This window comes from Dipteris shenzhenensis, chromosome 28 (genome assembly GCF_047967505.1).
Source record: "Dipteris shenzhenensis isolate YYH24624 ecotype China chromosome 28, Dip_SZ_1.0, whole genome shotgun sequence".
Taxonomy (NCBI): domain Eukaryota; kingdom Viridiplantae; phylum Streptophyta; class Polypodiopsida; order Gleicheniales; family Dipteridaceae; genus Dipteris; species Dipteris shenzhenensis.
The window spans coordinates 48,967,756-48,984,530 of NC_141623.1; the positions used below are offsets into that span (position 1 = coordinate 48,967,756).

At 43.9% G+C, this 16,775-nt stretch overlaps 1 protein-coding gene across 1 annotated transcript in view; it reads left to right on the forward strand.

Annotated features, from left to right (window-relative positions):
- Window positions 1-16,775, forward strand: part of LOC147883663 (leucine aminopeptidase 1-like) — a 58,461-nt gene that overhangs the window by 29,174 nt on the left and 12,512 nt on the right. Inside the window, exons 8-9 of the mRNA XM_087399310.1 lie at window positions 7,607-7,667; window positions 10,466-10,653. Of these exons, the coding sequence (XP_087255436.1) occupies window positions 7,607-7,667; window positions 10,466-10,653 (249 nt within the window). The remainder of the gene's footprint in view (window positions 1-7,606; window positions 7,668-10,465; window positions 10,654-16,775) is intronic.

A 16,775-nucleotide genomic window follows, 5' to 3' on the forward strand; every position in this document is an offset into this window, starting at 1 on the left:
ACAGCTTCTTCAAAGAGCTTTGCTAAGATCGGGGCTAGGAGGTTAATCCCATATGCAATGAGCTCAGTGCATAGCCCCTCATGATTCTTCGCTCGGTGATTATGAAGTTTCATTACGGCATCCTTTACCCCCCCCTTAGTGAACAAAATGTTACCGAACAAAATGTTCAGTAGTTCCTCCTCGTTCGGGCAAACGAAATCTAGTTTCTTTCTACGTACCAGTCGACGATACTTGAGTAACGTCTCTGGTTCGCTCGGAAGACTGCTTTTGGTTTCCAATTTGAGCTGACGACGTAAAGCCTTATACTCATCATCGTATCAGCTATTACAGGGTACGGTCCCAGGGGGTGGTGGTGGGTGGTGTGAGGGAAAGCGTGAAGGGCAGCCTTGTGTAGTAAGCGGGTGACTAGGGCAGCACGGTCCTCTATTAGGGGTATGAAGTCAATATAAGCGAGAAGTATGAACAGATGGCCATAGTAGGTTGGTGAGTGGTCGCGGTCGAAGCGTATATCATGATAGGTAGAGTAAGAACTCAGTGGGGTGGAGGGTGCTGTGCGACGGGGAGTGGAAATGCTTAAGAAAAGGTAGGTATGATCAGCTCCTGAAGGGAGAGGTGCTACAGTAAAATCAGTGATGCGAGATGTAATTACAATGCTAGAACCTTTGCCATGTGGAAAGCATGTGAAACCACTTGAGGCGGGCCATCTGTCAAGACCATTATAGATAATGAGATCATGCATCCTCCCGAGGTCTAATAGGGCCTGCCCATAAGATGTGATCGGGCCACCTCTGTCAGTCGAAACCCGTAGCATACCTGCATCCTCAAGGTCAATGTCTGGCACAAGAATGGAATCATCCTTGAAGTCGAGGAGTGGTACCAGACGGGTGCCTGTCCTCGCGTTGAAGTCCCCAACTAGAAAGACTTGTTCACGGCTAAAAAAGTCAACAATGGACTGATAAAGAGCTGCAAATGGAGATGTCTCATCCTCATCTTGAGTATCTCTAGCAAAGTGGGAGGTCTCAGGAGGAAAGTAGCATACTGCAACATACTGATCCCGGCTGTCTAAGTGTTGGATACGAATCCAAAGAAACTTGGAGTGTGCATCTCTGTGCTCTGCTGAAATGGTCCCCAAAGTGTGGATCTATAAAGGATTGCTACTCCACCTGACCCTTGCACTCCCCTTGTATCCCTCGTCTCATCTTTGTAGGCAGACTCCCATTTGTACCCGTTGAATACTGGTAGTGGGCGGCGCTTTGGACTCTAATGTGTCTTTGTGTAAAAGGCTATGTCGTGACCTGTATAGGATTCTGAGAAGTTCACTGGTTCTGACCATAAGGTCTTATTACAGTTCCAAATGGTACAGGATAAGGTCTCGGATATGTGAGTCTCATAGACCCCGCTTCCGTATGTAGGGGAGGGGGCTGGTGCATGACAGAAGTCGTCCCTCTCGTACCATTGCCCACTTTGCCTCCTTCCGGGTGTGATCCCGCTGCGGCAACAAGGAGCGCCTCTCCCCAACCTGTAGGGGGGTGAAGTCCTCATCCATGGAGATCGCTGGCTGATCTCGTAGGACTGACCTGCGTTGTAAAGCTGAAAGTTGTGCCTGAGGGTCATGGAACCGTATGATCAGGGGCTGCTCTCGGTTGGGGTCTCTCCCCACCTGCGATGTCCTCTTGATCCTTTGCTCAGCCACACCCAGAGTAGTGGCCACAAAAGCTATTGCATTTGTCATCGGTGTAGCCTCAGTGCGCGGGATCCCATGGACTCTGATGTTGAGAGTCTTGCTGGCTCTCTGCTGCTGCTCCATGAGGGTAGCCGAAACGGTTACCCTTGCGGGTTCCCGTTTGGCCACGTCAACCCATCTGGAAGTCTCCTCAATTACATATTGCATGCTCGCAATCTGTGCGGCATAATGTTTTGTATAATATCTTTTTTGTTTTCCGTTGTAAAGGTATTGCGAACTAGATTGAGTCATTATTTCTTTTTTATTTTCTTGTGGGATTCAAAAATTCTTTGAATAATAAGAAGATGATACCCGCAATCTTGTTGAGTGCCGACATCAGAATAAAGGCTTTCAAAGACAAAGTACTTTTTCCAAATCACTTTTTGCATCTATTGAGAGCGGATGGCTAGGTGTGATGCAGTGACCCAATTGTCAGTGATCTCTCTTGGATGCATCCGTGTGGTCCAAATGGTCAAGTGTGATTTAGTGACCCAATTGTGCTGACCTCCTGGATGCATCTATGCAAACCTCTTTGATCAGGATTTAGGTGTCATTTAGCGTATGATGATTGAAGTTGTTTGTGTAGTGGCCCGCTCGTGTAGAGCCTGATTAGGTCCATACTCCTATGTTTGGGGTCTGGTCTTGGTTAATCAGCTGCCTATTGAAGTAGTTGTCCAAATCCCTTTTTGCCATTATGCATATCTATGGTCTTGCTAGATTATTAAGCTTATGTATACTCATATTTGAGGAGCCTCAAAGTCTATCTTACAAGCATCCTTATTGTCATTTGCGTATGTTCTTAGTTCTCATTGCTTGCATAGTTACTTTGTTTAAACTTGCTTTGTCTTTTAAAACTAAAATGCATCTGATTTGATTAGCTTTAGTGATTGGCTCGGATCTTACTTCTTTGCATGTATCCCCTCCAAAAAACGTGAGGTGTTAGATGCATTACCTCTGTTCTAAAACATAGACGGAGTGATGTTGTCACAGGCATCCACAGCCCGTGGCATGCTGCCTACAGGCTACATTGCCATCAAAGACCGCCAGGCAGCCTCTGAAGACCAAAAAAGCAAAAAATGCAGAGTTGACTTTTGGGCCAAAAAGGCAATGCGTTGACTTTTTGGTCAGCGTCGACTTTTGACCAGACCTGGTGATCGGTCGGTGCTGACCAGCCGACCAGGTCGGTCAATCTGCCCCGAAAGCCTATATAGGGACAGCCCCTTGGCCTCATTCTTCGTCCTTCTTAGTGAGCTGTAGCCCTCAGCCAGTAGCAGCATTTGAGACGAGGATCAGGTACTGTAGCAGGCCAGCAGCCCTTCCAGCAGTCCTTGGTTCACTTTTTTGTGTGGGATTTCCCTTCATACAGTACTTGTCTATTTACAGTTATATTCAGCCCTTTGGGCCAGACATTGTTTATTATTCTTTTTCCCTCTCCGGAGGCCCGCTATATTCTCTCCCTCTGATTCTCACACTCACTCCACAGTTCCACTTGTGTTTTGAGTGCATCATTTTTTCAATTCAATTAGTAGTGAGAAGGAGAGAGAGTGAGTTAGGCTATCTCCTTGTTACATTGGTATCAGGCTTCAGTTTTTTCTTTCCGGAGATATGGAGGGTGAGTTTAGGGACAGCCCCACTGTTTTATGGTACAGACAAGATCTGGAATGGACACCATGAGTACAAGTGAGAAGTCCAACATGGGCGGGGATGAGGGATCCGCTTCCCAAACCATGTCACCACGGAATCCTACAAAAGCTGTGATGTCTGCCATGAATGCCATGATGCAAATGCAGCAACAACAGTCCGAGAGTCCCTTCAACCGCATGGTTAAGCTCCAGGAAATGCGGGATGATCAAAGCAGGCCGTCAGAGAACGCGACAGCCCAGCTTGGGAGGTGAACGAGGAACGCGTTTGTGACGCTTGGGAAGCCAAGGAACTCCAAGAACGCCGAGCTTAAGAGGCAAGGGAGCTCAGAGAGCGTACCGCTCGGGAGGAAAAAGACGAACGAGAGCGTAGTGCTCGGGAAGAGAAGGAAGAATGGGACTGAAAACTCCTCATTTCTCTACTTCGACCACTAGGGGCAGGAAGGGAGAGAGTCCCACGGCCCTTGAGTTTTCTTTTCTTGGGAAGCTCAACTTCACACGGTATGATGGCAAGCAAGAATCTTTAGTGTTGACTTCATGGTTGAATCAATTCGAAAGTTATTTTTCAATTGTACCTACGAACGATGAACGAGCGGTGCATTCTAACATCCATGCACCTCACAGGTGAGGCAGTCACCTGGTGGCTCAAGTGGCAAAAAGAAATCTATGATGCAGATGAGGAGGCACCTCTTTACAGATGGACGGATGTGTGAAAGACCTCCGATCAAGGTTCTTGCCACCCGAATACCTGGACAAGCTTCAGAGTCAATTGTACGAGCTACGCGAGGGGGACACCGAGATGGTGAATCATTACACCAACAAGTTCACCTAGGTGTTTATACAGTTGCAGTTGGAGGAAAATTAGAAGCTTAGCAAGTTTTTCCATGGGCTGCGTACAGATTTCGAGTGGTATCTCTGAAGTTTCAGGCCATGCGATTACGAGAGTACATACGAGCTTGCTTTGAATTTTGAGCTCATGCACAAGGGTCAAGGATCCAAGTAGGTCAACAGTAAGAAGATTCCATGCTAGGTGATTGTGGGAATGTTAGAATTATTGCCATAACTCCAGGTTGTGACCAATGTAATCCATAAGTGAGTTGGGGGCGCTTTTCCCTCACTAGAGGCTTTTCCCCCTAACCACAGTTAGTGGGTTAGTGCACTTAGACAAAACCACCTCCACACTACTTTGTATCTTATCCTATCTATTGCATCTTCAATGTTTTGGCTCTGCAGCTCTTGCTCTTAGCTTGTCTGCTTCTCTCTCTCTTTCTCACATTTGGTATTAGAGCAACATCTCCTGGGCCTGCCTCTGCTTCTGCTTATCCCTTGCCCTAGACTAGAATTCCTACCAGTAGCTCACGGTACAATCTGCTCGCCATTTGTCTATATAGTCCGTACGACTGTATGCAACCGCCGTACGTCTCTCATTCTGTACAACCAACGCTCGTCGGTCGTACAAGCTCGACGTTGCTGCTATTGTTCAGTATTGCTCCCGTACTACTCCTGTACAAGTCCACCTTATAGTTGCAGGCGTCCGTACACGTAATGCGCAATCATTTCATACAACCCCATCTGTACTTGATCGTATGTCTTGTCAGTCCCGTGCCATCGTACAAGTTCGACGTCCGTACAGTGTACGGCACCCGTACTGCAATCAATCTCTAGCCGTATGTTGTACGGTTTTCTGTGCAGGGTCTCCTTGTAGGATCATTTTGCAGGGGCTTTCCTTTGCATGTGTTTCTTTTTGCAAAAAAGTTGGGGATTTCAAGTCCTTTGCAAGCATGTTGCAATTTTGGAATGCTTTTGTGCATTCTTGGACAGACATTGCAAGCAGATTGTAGATTTGTCCAAAAATTGGAGCTTTTGCTCTTGCTTTTCAATTTTGCGGGCTTTTGCAGATAATTGCAAAATTTGGGGGTTTTGAACAATTTGCCCTGTTTCAGTTGCAATTTCTTGCAGATATTTGGGGCTTTCGCATTTCGGATGCAATTTGGCATTGCACACTCACTTTGGGAGTTTTGCAGACAATTTTGGACTTAGATTGAGTCACATTGCAGATATTTGCCATTCTTTGCCGACAAATTTGGCAGATTTTTGGCATTTGCAAAGCATTCTAGTGCAGTTTAAGCCTTTGATAGGCTGTGACAGCAAGCTGTCATTTTGGGCAGATTTTTTGCAGACTTTGGTTGTGCATCTTTGATTCCAGGAAGGGATTTCACTTGTCAGATTTGCTGCATTTTTGTTTTATCTTGCAGATATTGCTCAAAACAACCCCAATGAGGTTTTTGGTGTCCTCACACAGGAGGATAAGTTGGATTGCACCAACTACTCCTTATGGAGCTTTATGGTTCGCAATATCTTAGTTGGCAAACATCTATGGGATTATGCCAACGGAGATGAGACAAGGCTAGAGACCGTGGTTGCACCTGCCACCTCCTCAACAAGGTGGAGGAAGGGATAGAGGTCAAGCACAAGGTGCATGACAAGTGTTAGCAGCAGCAGCTGCTGCTTTGGTGCCTTCCGCACAGGAACAGAAAAGGTGGGATTCACGTGATGCACAAGCGCTTTCAGATATTTCTCTTTCTGTTTATATTCTCTCCCTCTGATTCTCTCACGCACATCCACAGCATCGCTTTGTGTATTGAGTGCATCATCTTGGAGTTTGCAGTTAGTGAGCAAGAGAGAGAGAGTGAGGATAGTCTATCTCCCGCTACAGCTCTATACGTGATGCTCACATGCTAGACTCTAATGCCCCCAATCCTATATTGTACCATGTCCTTGTGCTCTCTTCATGTGGGGGCTTACAAGTGGGACAACTAACACTAGAGTCATTGTAAGCAGAGATCGTCTCTTCTATCCTCAAGCGGCCATGGCTCTCATGTGGACACTTACGCTAGGCTATGTGTGCCCTCCCCCAAATTCATCAGAGTGTACTTCTCTACTTGATCTACATGTGTTAGACATCAGCCTTGGAAGTGGATGCCTGTTTTAGTGGCTCCACCCCTTACCTTTCATTGCATTTGTTTTTTGCACTCTCATAGACCCTTCTGTCTTTCAAAGACTTTAATAAACTTTATTTCTTCGTTTTTTCTTTCTCCCTCTTTTTCCCTTTCCTCTCACTCCTTTATGTTATTGTGTCCCCTTTCTCTAAATCTGCCCTGTCGTCTTTCCTATGGCCTAACCTACCACTCTTGGAACCTTTGAGTAATCGTAACTACCTAACTATGAACCAATGTGCTAAATCGATAGTTCATTGCCTTCTTTTCCAATAGTGTTGAGAAGAAAGCTTGAAAAATGATTCACCTTAAAAATAGAGTTATTGCATTCAACTTTCAATTAAGAAGAGTGGTCTTTTTAATAAAGGAAAAGGAGATTGCAGATTCTGTAAGTAAAACCAGGAAAAACCAATCATTTTGAAATCCAAAAAGTACCACGATTGCAACTTAAGAACGATGCGAAAGTGCAAGTCTATGGGGTCGCGTCTACAACTGGATCTCCAGCACTAAAAACCGTCTTTACATGTGGGTAAACAAGACTATATATTTAAGGTGTCATAGCCAGCAAAGATAATTTCTAAACAGGTGCATGCATCACCATATGGATACATCTCCTCTTGCAGATTTATATGATTGTTGTAGAATGAAAAATGGGCCTAGGTGATGGCTGCAATATTTGTGAGATTCTCATCGGAGTACACTAGAGGTCTACTGTGATTAATACAATGTGGATCATTCTGTTTACTGATAGGAAGGCTCACCAGCGTGGTCCTCACCTGTCCTATGATTGCTTTGATGCCTTATTTCCCTTTTCTCATGCTTGTTGTATGGTCCTGGTTCCTGCAGATTCTCTACTAATGTGCCTAATCCCAGATTCTTGCAATGCATGATTCCTGTTGGCATAATACACCCCTTTGGCCACATGAAAAATAAGCTGTACTGTGGTTCTTAAGCTTCTAATTGATGTTTGCTTCATTAGCACCCTTCCTATGGGGACGCTTGTAGGCCTGTTTTTTCAACAAGCACCAGCTATGATTTTTAATTATACTGGTTATTAGAAATCTTAGAGCTCAGCTGTTTGTGTTGGAAATCTTCTCGATCTTTGTTGCTTCCTTAAAGTAATTGTAGATTGCGTAAGGACATTTTCTCATGTGATATCCTAGGTGCTTTGTTATGCTAATCATTGCCTGCCTCGATGAAACTCTAATGGCACTGTTCTTTTCTGATTAATAATTTTTGCACGGCAGATAGTGGACCTAGCAACGTTGACAGGAGCATGTGTTGTTGCACTTGGCAATGAAATAGGAGGTACTACTTTCTATCATGCAAGATTTGTGATACATTTTCTTTGCAAAATGGTTAGGGGCTGTGATGTTCTCCACTTAATCTGCTCGCATATTTAAGAGCCTCATGCATAGCTGTAAGGTTTTGCTTTTGTTTTGAAGGTTTTTAAAAATCAGGGACCACAGTGAAATGTATGGTTTTCTTTGGTTCAAATCGATACTCACTCTGCAATCGGGTGTGTGCATGAATTGCTTCAATAAGTCAAATTGATTGTGTCTTGCTCGTTTTAGGGGTTTTATTTTTGTGAACAAATGGAAATGAGGTTGCGAGGAGGCAAGGAACTGGTGCTGAAATTCGTCAAATTCAGAGTAGGAGAGAATAACATTGTGAAGTGCAAGAGGGTGTCATCAACATGAGAAAACCCTAAAAACCCCAACTCAACCATGAACTTATTGGGGTAATTTCGTAGCAAAGGTGGGATGGTCTGTAGTGTCCAGAACTTTAGTCACTATCTGCTTGGTAAACCGTTTTGCCGTTTATATTGACCACCAAGCTCTACCGTATTTGCTCAACAAGATAGAGTCATTCAAGGATGACTGTTAAGGAGGATGCTATTACTACAGGAGTTCAATTTCATAATCATTCACAAACCAGAGAAGTCTCATGTAAGAGCAAACTCCTTGTTACGATTGCCTAGTCATAACTGAGCATTCAAATGCACAATTGTTTGCAGTGGACTTTTTGGAAACCTAGTATTGCTGCTTATGCTTGGGCACTGATGGCACCATAAGTATTACTTTGCTTGCTAGGTATGTCTACCTTAAGAAATAAAAAATAAAAATTGTTAGCTCATTTTTCTTCTCTTTCGTTTTCTCTTTTATTCTCATTGTAATGCTTCAATATGTTGCATGGCACAATTCCCCAGCACATGCCTTGAGACAAGTGCATGCAAGGCTTTGAAAGCTTGGAAATATAGTTTGATCTGAGGCCAATTGTATCGCCGAGGGACAGATGGAGCTTTGCAACGTCAGTGTTGCGGCATGAACAAGCAATAGTGCTCATCGATACGCATATTGGGCCTATTGGAGGACACTTTAATGGTGAGCTTACAGCTCAAAAAGTCTACAGATTAAGTACATCATTGTGGCAACGGATTTCGACCCAAATGGGCAGGCTAAGGCTTTATGAAATAGCGCGGCTCGCACTACAACCAAGTTCATCTTTGAGAACATCATTGGCTGCCCGATTGAGTTTGCTAGTGGCCAAGGCGCACACTTTATGAATGAAGTGATTGAATCTCTGACCACCGAGTTCGTGGTGATGTGCCGAGTTGCCACAACTTATTATCCTTGGTGCTATGACCACACCAAGTCCACTAACAAAATTCTCAAGTCTATCCTCTCCAAGATAGTGAGCATGCATTGGCAGGATTGGGATGCCAAGCTGCATGCTACACCATAGGCGTATCGGACAACATACAAGGTAACCATAAATTTGACTCCTTACAGAATGGCATTTGGTTTGGAAGTCAATTCTTGGTCCCGAGTCTTCGAGTGGCCATTGTGCACCAACTTAGGGAACTCAAGGCAATCAAGAGGCGATTGCAATAGTTCACTGACTTGTATTAGTTGCGCATCTGAGCAGCTTGGTTGCAACAAGGGATTCAAAGGAGCATGGCTAGCACATGTAGGCTTGGTTTGTTGTACAATGCGAAGCTAGGTCCACTAAAGCAAACTCTCAAGCTTGGTTGAAATGGTCCTTACAAGCTCACGGAGGTGTTTACGGCACAGTCCAATCAGTAGATTTGCATGTTACAAACAACAAGGTGCTCATGCAACAAGGTGTTGGAAGCCTTATAGTCACTCGCCTTGGCTTGACGCATAACTCACACATCAACCCTTTTCTAGATTACTCCGCTGAGATTTAGATGCTATGTATCCTGAGACCCTAGACTAGTTAGTTCTAGAGAACTGCCTTCTGAACGTGCCTCAGGGGTGGCTCAAAACCGCCACTGGTAAGTGGCTCCTCTTGCTTGCCGCTCAGGGTGGCATGTTTTGGTCCATTGGCGGTGGCACCCAGATTATTTGTACCTGATTCCCTAGGCATGGCTCCGTTAACTAGAGGCCAACAAAATATGACGCAACAGAAGATAACACCCAAACACAAGCAGCACAATATAGAGAACTAGAGAGAAGAAAAATTGTGATATACCAAAAGTGCTGATACAATGATGGCTATCGCTGTCCACCGGTGCGCTCTCAACTGAGAGCTTCGATGATGATCTAGACAGATGCTGGATGGAATATTGTGAGCACTAAAGATCTGATTTTCTCAAAACAAGACATGTGCAACTTGGAGGTTTTGAGGATCAATATAGGTCATGGTGGACATCCCTTAGGTGCTCTTTCTTTTAGACTCTTTATGTCTAGTTGTGAGACATCTGAAATGCTGCTTGTAGAAAGATCTGAGGATATGGTGGGGTTGTAGTACAAAAATCTAATGACTAGGAATTGATCCTTGCATGCCGATACTCTTCCAAACATTAAAACTTCTAATCTGTTCCCACGTGTGATGTTGGGAATCTTTGCTTGCATGTGAGGCCATATGGCATTGGAGACATGTAAGTGGTTGTGCAATGCTTATTTATGTTTGATGCAACATCCTAAAGCTTGATTTTATTGTGGCTATTCTTGTGGACTGTAAGAATCAGCTGTTTTTTTGTTTTTGGGTTACTTTGTCTAACACGGCAGCAAGTGTTAAGACCAAAGGTTGCAAATTTCTATAACAAAAAGTTTTCAAGAATGTTTTTAAATTCTGTGTAGGGTTGTTTACCCCGAGCGATGACTTAGCGAATGAGCTCAAAGAAGCATGTGAAAGAGGTGGAGAAAAGCTTTGGCGAATGCCAATGGAGGATAACTATTGGGAGATGATGAAATCAGGTATTGCTGATATGGTCAACACTGGTGGTAGAGCTGGTGGTTCCATTACGGCATCCTTGTTCTTGAAGCAGGTATATAACCTCTATTGGTCAGCATTTTCAGTTTGTTGAGATAAGTTATGGAGACTCAGCTAATAGTTTGTGTAAAATTGTATGATCACAAATGTAAGATAACAAATTGGATGTATCAAAATGTGATGTGGCTTGGTATCAACGTAAATGCAGACGTCATAGCATGTAGTTTATACTTATGGCAAGGCAGGGCTAGAAGCCTTGTGTGTTAGGATCTGAAATGAGGGCTCCATGTGTTTTTTCCAATGGTTATAATGCTAAGCCTGGGAATCAACCTGCAGTTTTGTCATTATACTGTATTTTCTGTCTCTATATATTTCCAGGCAGTCAAAGTAAGTGCTTTGAATACGATCGTTTGACATTGATAAGTAAGTGCTTTGAATACGATCGTTTGACATTGCAATAATTATCAATGAACGCAAGATAGGAGTTGATCACTCAACTTCATAGATTGTTAGTGGGACTTAGCGATCATTTGATACCTTGATCTGCGAAAATGGAAAAGTGCTAGTCTGACATAATGTTCTCGATGTTGAAGTGTTCTATGCCATCCCTCTTATATGGATTGGAGACGTATACCATCATCAAGTCAAATGCCCATCATGCTGCTGTTAGGCAAATCCCCTTTCTACCCATCACTAGGTGGAAACAAGCAGCCCAAAGGTGCCAAGATGTGACACTAGCCATCCTGTCGCAGTCCTCATACTCTGGTGGAAGAGAATGTCTCAGCTTGGGTATTGGGTATGTCAGGCAGAGCCCTCCCTCAACATATAGGCTGGTGATCTGCTTTCAACCCCAGATTGCAAGATTTGTTCCTCCTTTGAGAACTTTAGGATTCTTGGAAAGTCGTGCTAGGATCTTGAGCGCATGCCTAACTCATGATGATGCTGTCAGGTCGTGAACAAGATCCCCAGAGAACTCAAGGTTTGTGAAGAAGAATTTACTCTCTTGACTTTGGGGGGAGGCTTTTAAGGAGAGAAGTTTGTGCATGACAGTGTGCAAAATTTCTCTTTTTAATCAAGTTAAGAGGGTTTGGGAGTGCTCAGAATGCCAAACTTGTATTGTGGCATTCTATTGAATGGACTAAAATTAAAATAGAGGCTAAATGACAATAGGTTACACTTGCAAGCAAAGTACACATGCTTTTAGGTGTCGGAACCCGAAAGGGGGCTTTTTGGGGTGCGGGCAGCGATCTTCCTCATCTAAATACTCTTATTCTACTGGACTAGATACAAGAACAAATTATTGAGGCAGGAATTTCTCCGCGCTTTGCAAAATGAGACCAAAGTTGGCGGAGTACATTTACTCTGCTTGACTGTAAGACTCAGCAGAATTAGAAGTAGAGCAGGCTGCAGCTCAGCCAGCCAACAAAGGGCAGTGCAAGGCAGCGAATGGGTAGCACATGAGTAGTTCTGAGGTTTCGTGCAGTAAGAGTTGGAGCATTTGGGAGCTCATGGAGGAGAAGATGCAGCTCTAGGACAAGGTGTAGCAGGATAAGACACTCGTTCTTGTGGAGTGCCATGGCCTCTCCTTATGAGAGGAGACTGGATCCTCTCTAGAAGGGTGAATTTTACCCTAGGAGGAAAGACATATGGGTGGAGTCCTAGAAGGGCATGGGAATGTGGTGCCATGTGTTGGCATTTATGACCAAGTCTTGGCTGGTTGGTATAGATGCGTGTGGGGTAGACAAGTAAAGACCAAGTGACACAAAGACATCTTGCCAGGTGTCACTTTGTATCATGTGATGCCACAAGTCATGCCGTGTGTCAAGTGGACTACGTGTTGTGGAGAATGATTCCATTTGTGAGGACACATGTCGAGTGCTAAAGGGTGCTATGTGTCATCTTGCCATGTGCCGCATGTGTTAGACGATGGCATATGCCTTTGTGTCATGTGACTATCATGAGCCACGTGCGTGCCATGTGTCATGCTACATGTCATTCAATTGCCATGCGTCATGTGTCATGCCATTCAGGTGCCATGTCTCATGCTACATGTCATTAGTGCCATGTGTCATGCTACTTGTAATTCAAGTGCCATGTGTCATGGGAAGACTCGATATGCTACAGTGGCAGCCATGACACCATCTCCGTATGCAGAATCGACACATTATTGGGCAAAAAACTCTTTGCAAGGATGTCTGAATGGACCCATTATTGGGCATCATGAGCATATTTTTTATCCATAGCAACGGGTGAAAGAGTTGATGATTCAACTAGCAGATGTGACAGCTAGACTTCAGGTCCTTGAAGGGCCTGGGAAGCAGGCAATAATTGATGAGGTCGTGCAGAACTAAAAAGGAAGTGATCATGGAGGTTGATACAGACGAAAGTAAACCTGATATTCAAGAAGAGATCAGATAGCCTCCTTAGTAGCATCAAGGCCAACTGGCATGAGTCCACCTTCTGACGAACCGATGCCAGTTGATCCCTCACCACCTTGACTTTTGTCAAGTGGTCATATACCAAATCTCCTTCATCCATATCCAAGTTGTAGAGCTGATACTGAGAGTCCACTGTAGTCCCTATGATCAATGCCATGGTGTGGGCATCTCTATCTTCCCACGATTCAATTCCTCTCCATCTACTGGTTTAAAGTATCCTCCCCTTGTTGTCCACCACATCCTCCGGCTTCGCCTCCGCTCCCGTTGTCAGTTTTCACAGTTTGCGAGTCACTAAATGACTCCGGATCTTTACCTTCCAGATAGGATAATGTTAGAAATCAAGAGAGTGAGAGAGCAGGAAGCAAGAGAGCTAAACGTAGTGTTTGCAATAGAAGAAGTGACTGTTACAAGAAGTGGGATGGGTTTTGTCTAAGTGACAAAACCTTATGCTTCACTGGGGGAAAAACCTCTAAATGAGGGAAAAGTGCCCGTAACCTACATTACATTGGTCACTGCTGAATTATAATAATAATTCTAACACCCCCCTGCAGTGCCAATGTCATGTACAAGGAAATGATCAATCACCAAAAGGATATAAGTTCAGGGCACTGCGAAATGCCTCAAACTTTTCACGTGGAAGTGGTTTGGTGAAGATGTCTGCAACATTGTCATGTGTTGACACATAGATCATACTGATCTCTCCTGCATGCAACTTCTCTCTGACATAGTGATAGTGAACCTTAATGTGCTTCGTGCGAGCATGAAACACATGATTCTTTGCCACTGCTATAGCACTCTGACTATCAGTGAGAATCGGAGAAGGACCCTCCAATGAAAGATGAAGATCAGCAAATAAACGACGCAGCCAAACACATTCAACTGTCGTTGTGAAAGCTGCTTGTACTCAGCTTCACATGAGGAGGTAGCCACTGTAGATTGCTTCTTGCTCAACCAAGAAATGTAAGCATGTCCTAGAAAGAAACAATTCCCACTGGTGGACTGCCTAGTATCAGTCTCCGGCCCAATCTGAGTCACTGTAAGCATGCATCTGCAAGTCATCCCCCTTGGGAAACATCAAGCCAAAAGACTTTGTACCTTGCAAGTAACGGAAGATGCGTTTTACAGCATGCTAATGCATAATCTTTGGGCTGTGCATATACCTGCTCACCTGAGAAACTGAAAACTGAATATTAGGTCGTGCATTGTAGAGATAAATGAGGCATCCAACAGCCTGACTATAGAGTGTGACATCAATTGATTCACCCGCATCATGCATTGTAAGCTTCAGCCCCGGCTCCATGGGAGTGGACATAGGCTTGTAATCATGCATGTTGAATCTGTCCAAGAGCTTTTGAACATACTTGGACTGAGACATAACAATGCCACGTTTCTCTTGAATAAACTGGATCCCCAAAAAGAAATGTAACAAGCCCAAGTCTAACATATCAAACGTAGCTTTCAATTGGGCCTTGAAATCTGCAATTACTTCCTCATTTGATCCGGTGAGCAGCATGTCATCTACATAAAGAATGATGACCAGAATATTTCCCCCATCCTTCTTGATGTAGAGGGTGCTCTCAGTTGGACTATTGTGCAGTCCCTTGCTGGTCAGAAAGGCATCAATTTTGGCATACCATGCACGTGGGGCTTGTTTCAGCCCATATAAAGCTTTATTCAGCTTGCATACCTGAAGTGCATTTTCTGAAATTTGAAAGCCGGGAGGTTGTTTGACATAAATCTCTTCCAACAAGTCTCCATTAAGGAAAGATGTTTTAATGTCCGACTGATGAACATTCCATTCAAAATTTGCAGCCATGGCTATAACCGACCTGATGGTTGTAACCCACCGTGTACCTACGGCATTCTTACCTGGTGGCAAATCCACAACATCCCTTTTTATGAATGGACTGCAATTCATCGTGCATGGCATTCATCCAATGCACATTATCTTTTGCTTCTTCAAATGTCTCAGGCTCCTCCTCATCAAGAAGAGTACCTGCATAAGCTGATTCAACTAAAGGAGCTCCCTCCATGTGCCTTTCTGCACTACGAGTTTTGCCAGGCAATGGAGCTTCAAGCCTACTCTCCCTGAGAGTCTGAAGCAACCAATGCGGGACTGTTTTGGCTGCGTGTATCTCTTGAATTTCTTGCCTGACAACTTCATCCACACCCTGAGGTTGTACCAATTCAGCTGGGGGCTGAATCTCTACTTGTGGAGCTGGCGGAGGTTGCTGTAAATTCTGATTTTCAGCGGGGGAACCAAATGCTATAGGAAGCATCCCCTCAAACACATCATTTGAAGAGGCCGGAATCTGAAATTCAGCATTTGTATGTGCAGAATTTTCAGAGAATATGACATCTTTACTGACAAAAATCTTGCGTGTAGTAGGATTGTAGAGATGATAGCCTTTGCTTTGTGAACTATATCCTACAAAAATGCAATTTAGTGCCTTATCTGACAACTTGTGTCTGAAATCCACAAGGATGTGGGCATATGCAACACAACCAAAAACTCTGAAGTGGTCCATTGAAGGCTTTCTCCCATGCCATGCCTCATAGAGAGTGATTGTCTTCAAAGCCTTTGTAGGAGCCCGATTTAAAATATAGTTTGCACACATGAGGCCTTCCAACCAAAACTTGTGAGGCAACTTCTTACTTGTGAGCATGCATCTATCCATTTCCATGGTGGTGCGATTCTTCCGCTCAGCTTTGCCATTCTGTTGAGGTGTAAGCCTTACTGTAAGCTGATGCATAATACCTTTTTCTTTTCAGAAATGTCTCAAATTCATGAGACATGTACTCCCCCCCTTGATCTGTGCGAAGTGTCTGCACCTTGAGTCCTGTCTCATTTTCAACCATAGCCACAAAGTGTTTGAAATGCATAAATACTTCTGATTTTGCCTTGAGACCATAAACCCAAGTGTAGTTGGTAAAGTCATCTATGAATGTAACAAAATAGAGATAATCCCCAAAAGCATGTGTCCTCATGGGACCGCAGACATCACTGTGAATAAGCTGCAATTTTCTTGTAGCTTTCACTGCACCATCCTTCTTGAAGGGAAGTCTATGCATTTTGCCAAGAATGCAACCTTCACATGCATGAGGAGGAGGGGACTCCAAAGGAGGTAATGCATCAACCATATCATGCCTCTGAAGTGTCATTAAGCTACTATAGCTCATGTGCCCATACCTGGCATGCCACAACTCCGCATTGTGCATTGCAGCAGTGGGAGTGCTAACTGATAATGCAAGATGGGATCTTTTTTCATATAAATCAAGCTGAAAAAGACCTTGATATAAAGTGCAAGACAATCTAAAAGCATATTCATTTTCTTTGTCTCTGACTGCACACTTGTCATCATAAAAAACAACCTGAAATCCTCCTCGATTGAGTAAGGACACTGAAAGCAAATTCTTCTTTATACCTGGCACATAGAGTACATCTGATATTCTGAAATTTGTGCCATCAGTGGATGTGAGAATAATGTCTCCCACTCCACACACTGAATGAGAAGAATTATTTGCACAAGTTACCTTCTTCTTGGTGGGTGAAGAATGCAAATTTACGAACAGATTTTTCTTGGAAGTGGTGTGCTTTGAAGCACCACTATCAAAATACCATGTATTTAGTGTCTCATTAGCACTGAAAGAGCATGCATCCTTTGAAGGATCGTAATTGCAAGTCAAAAAAGCATATGGGTCATCATCATTAGTGGCTGTAGTATCTGAACTACCCACT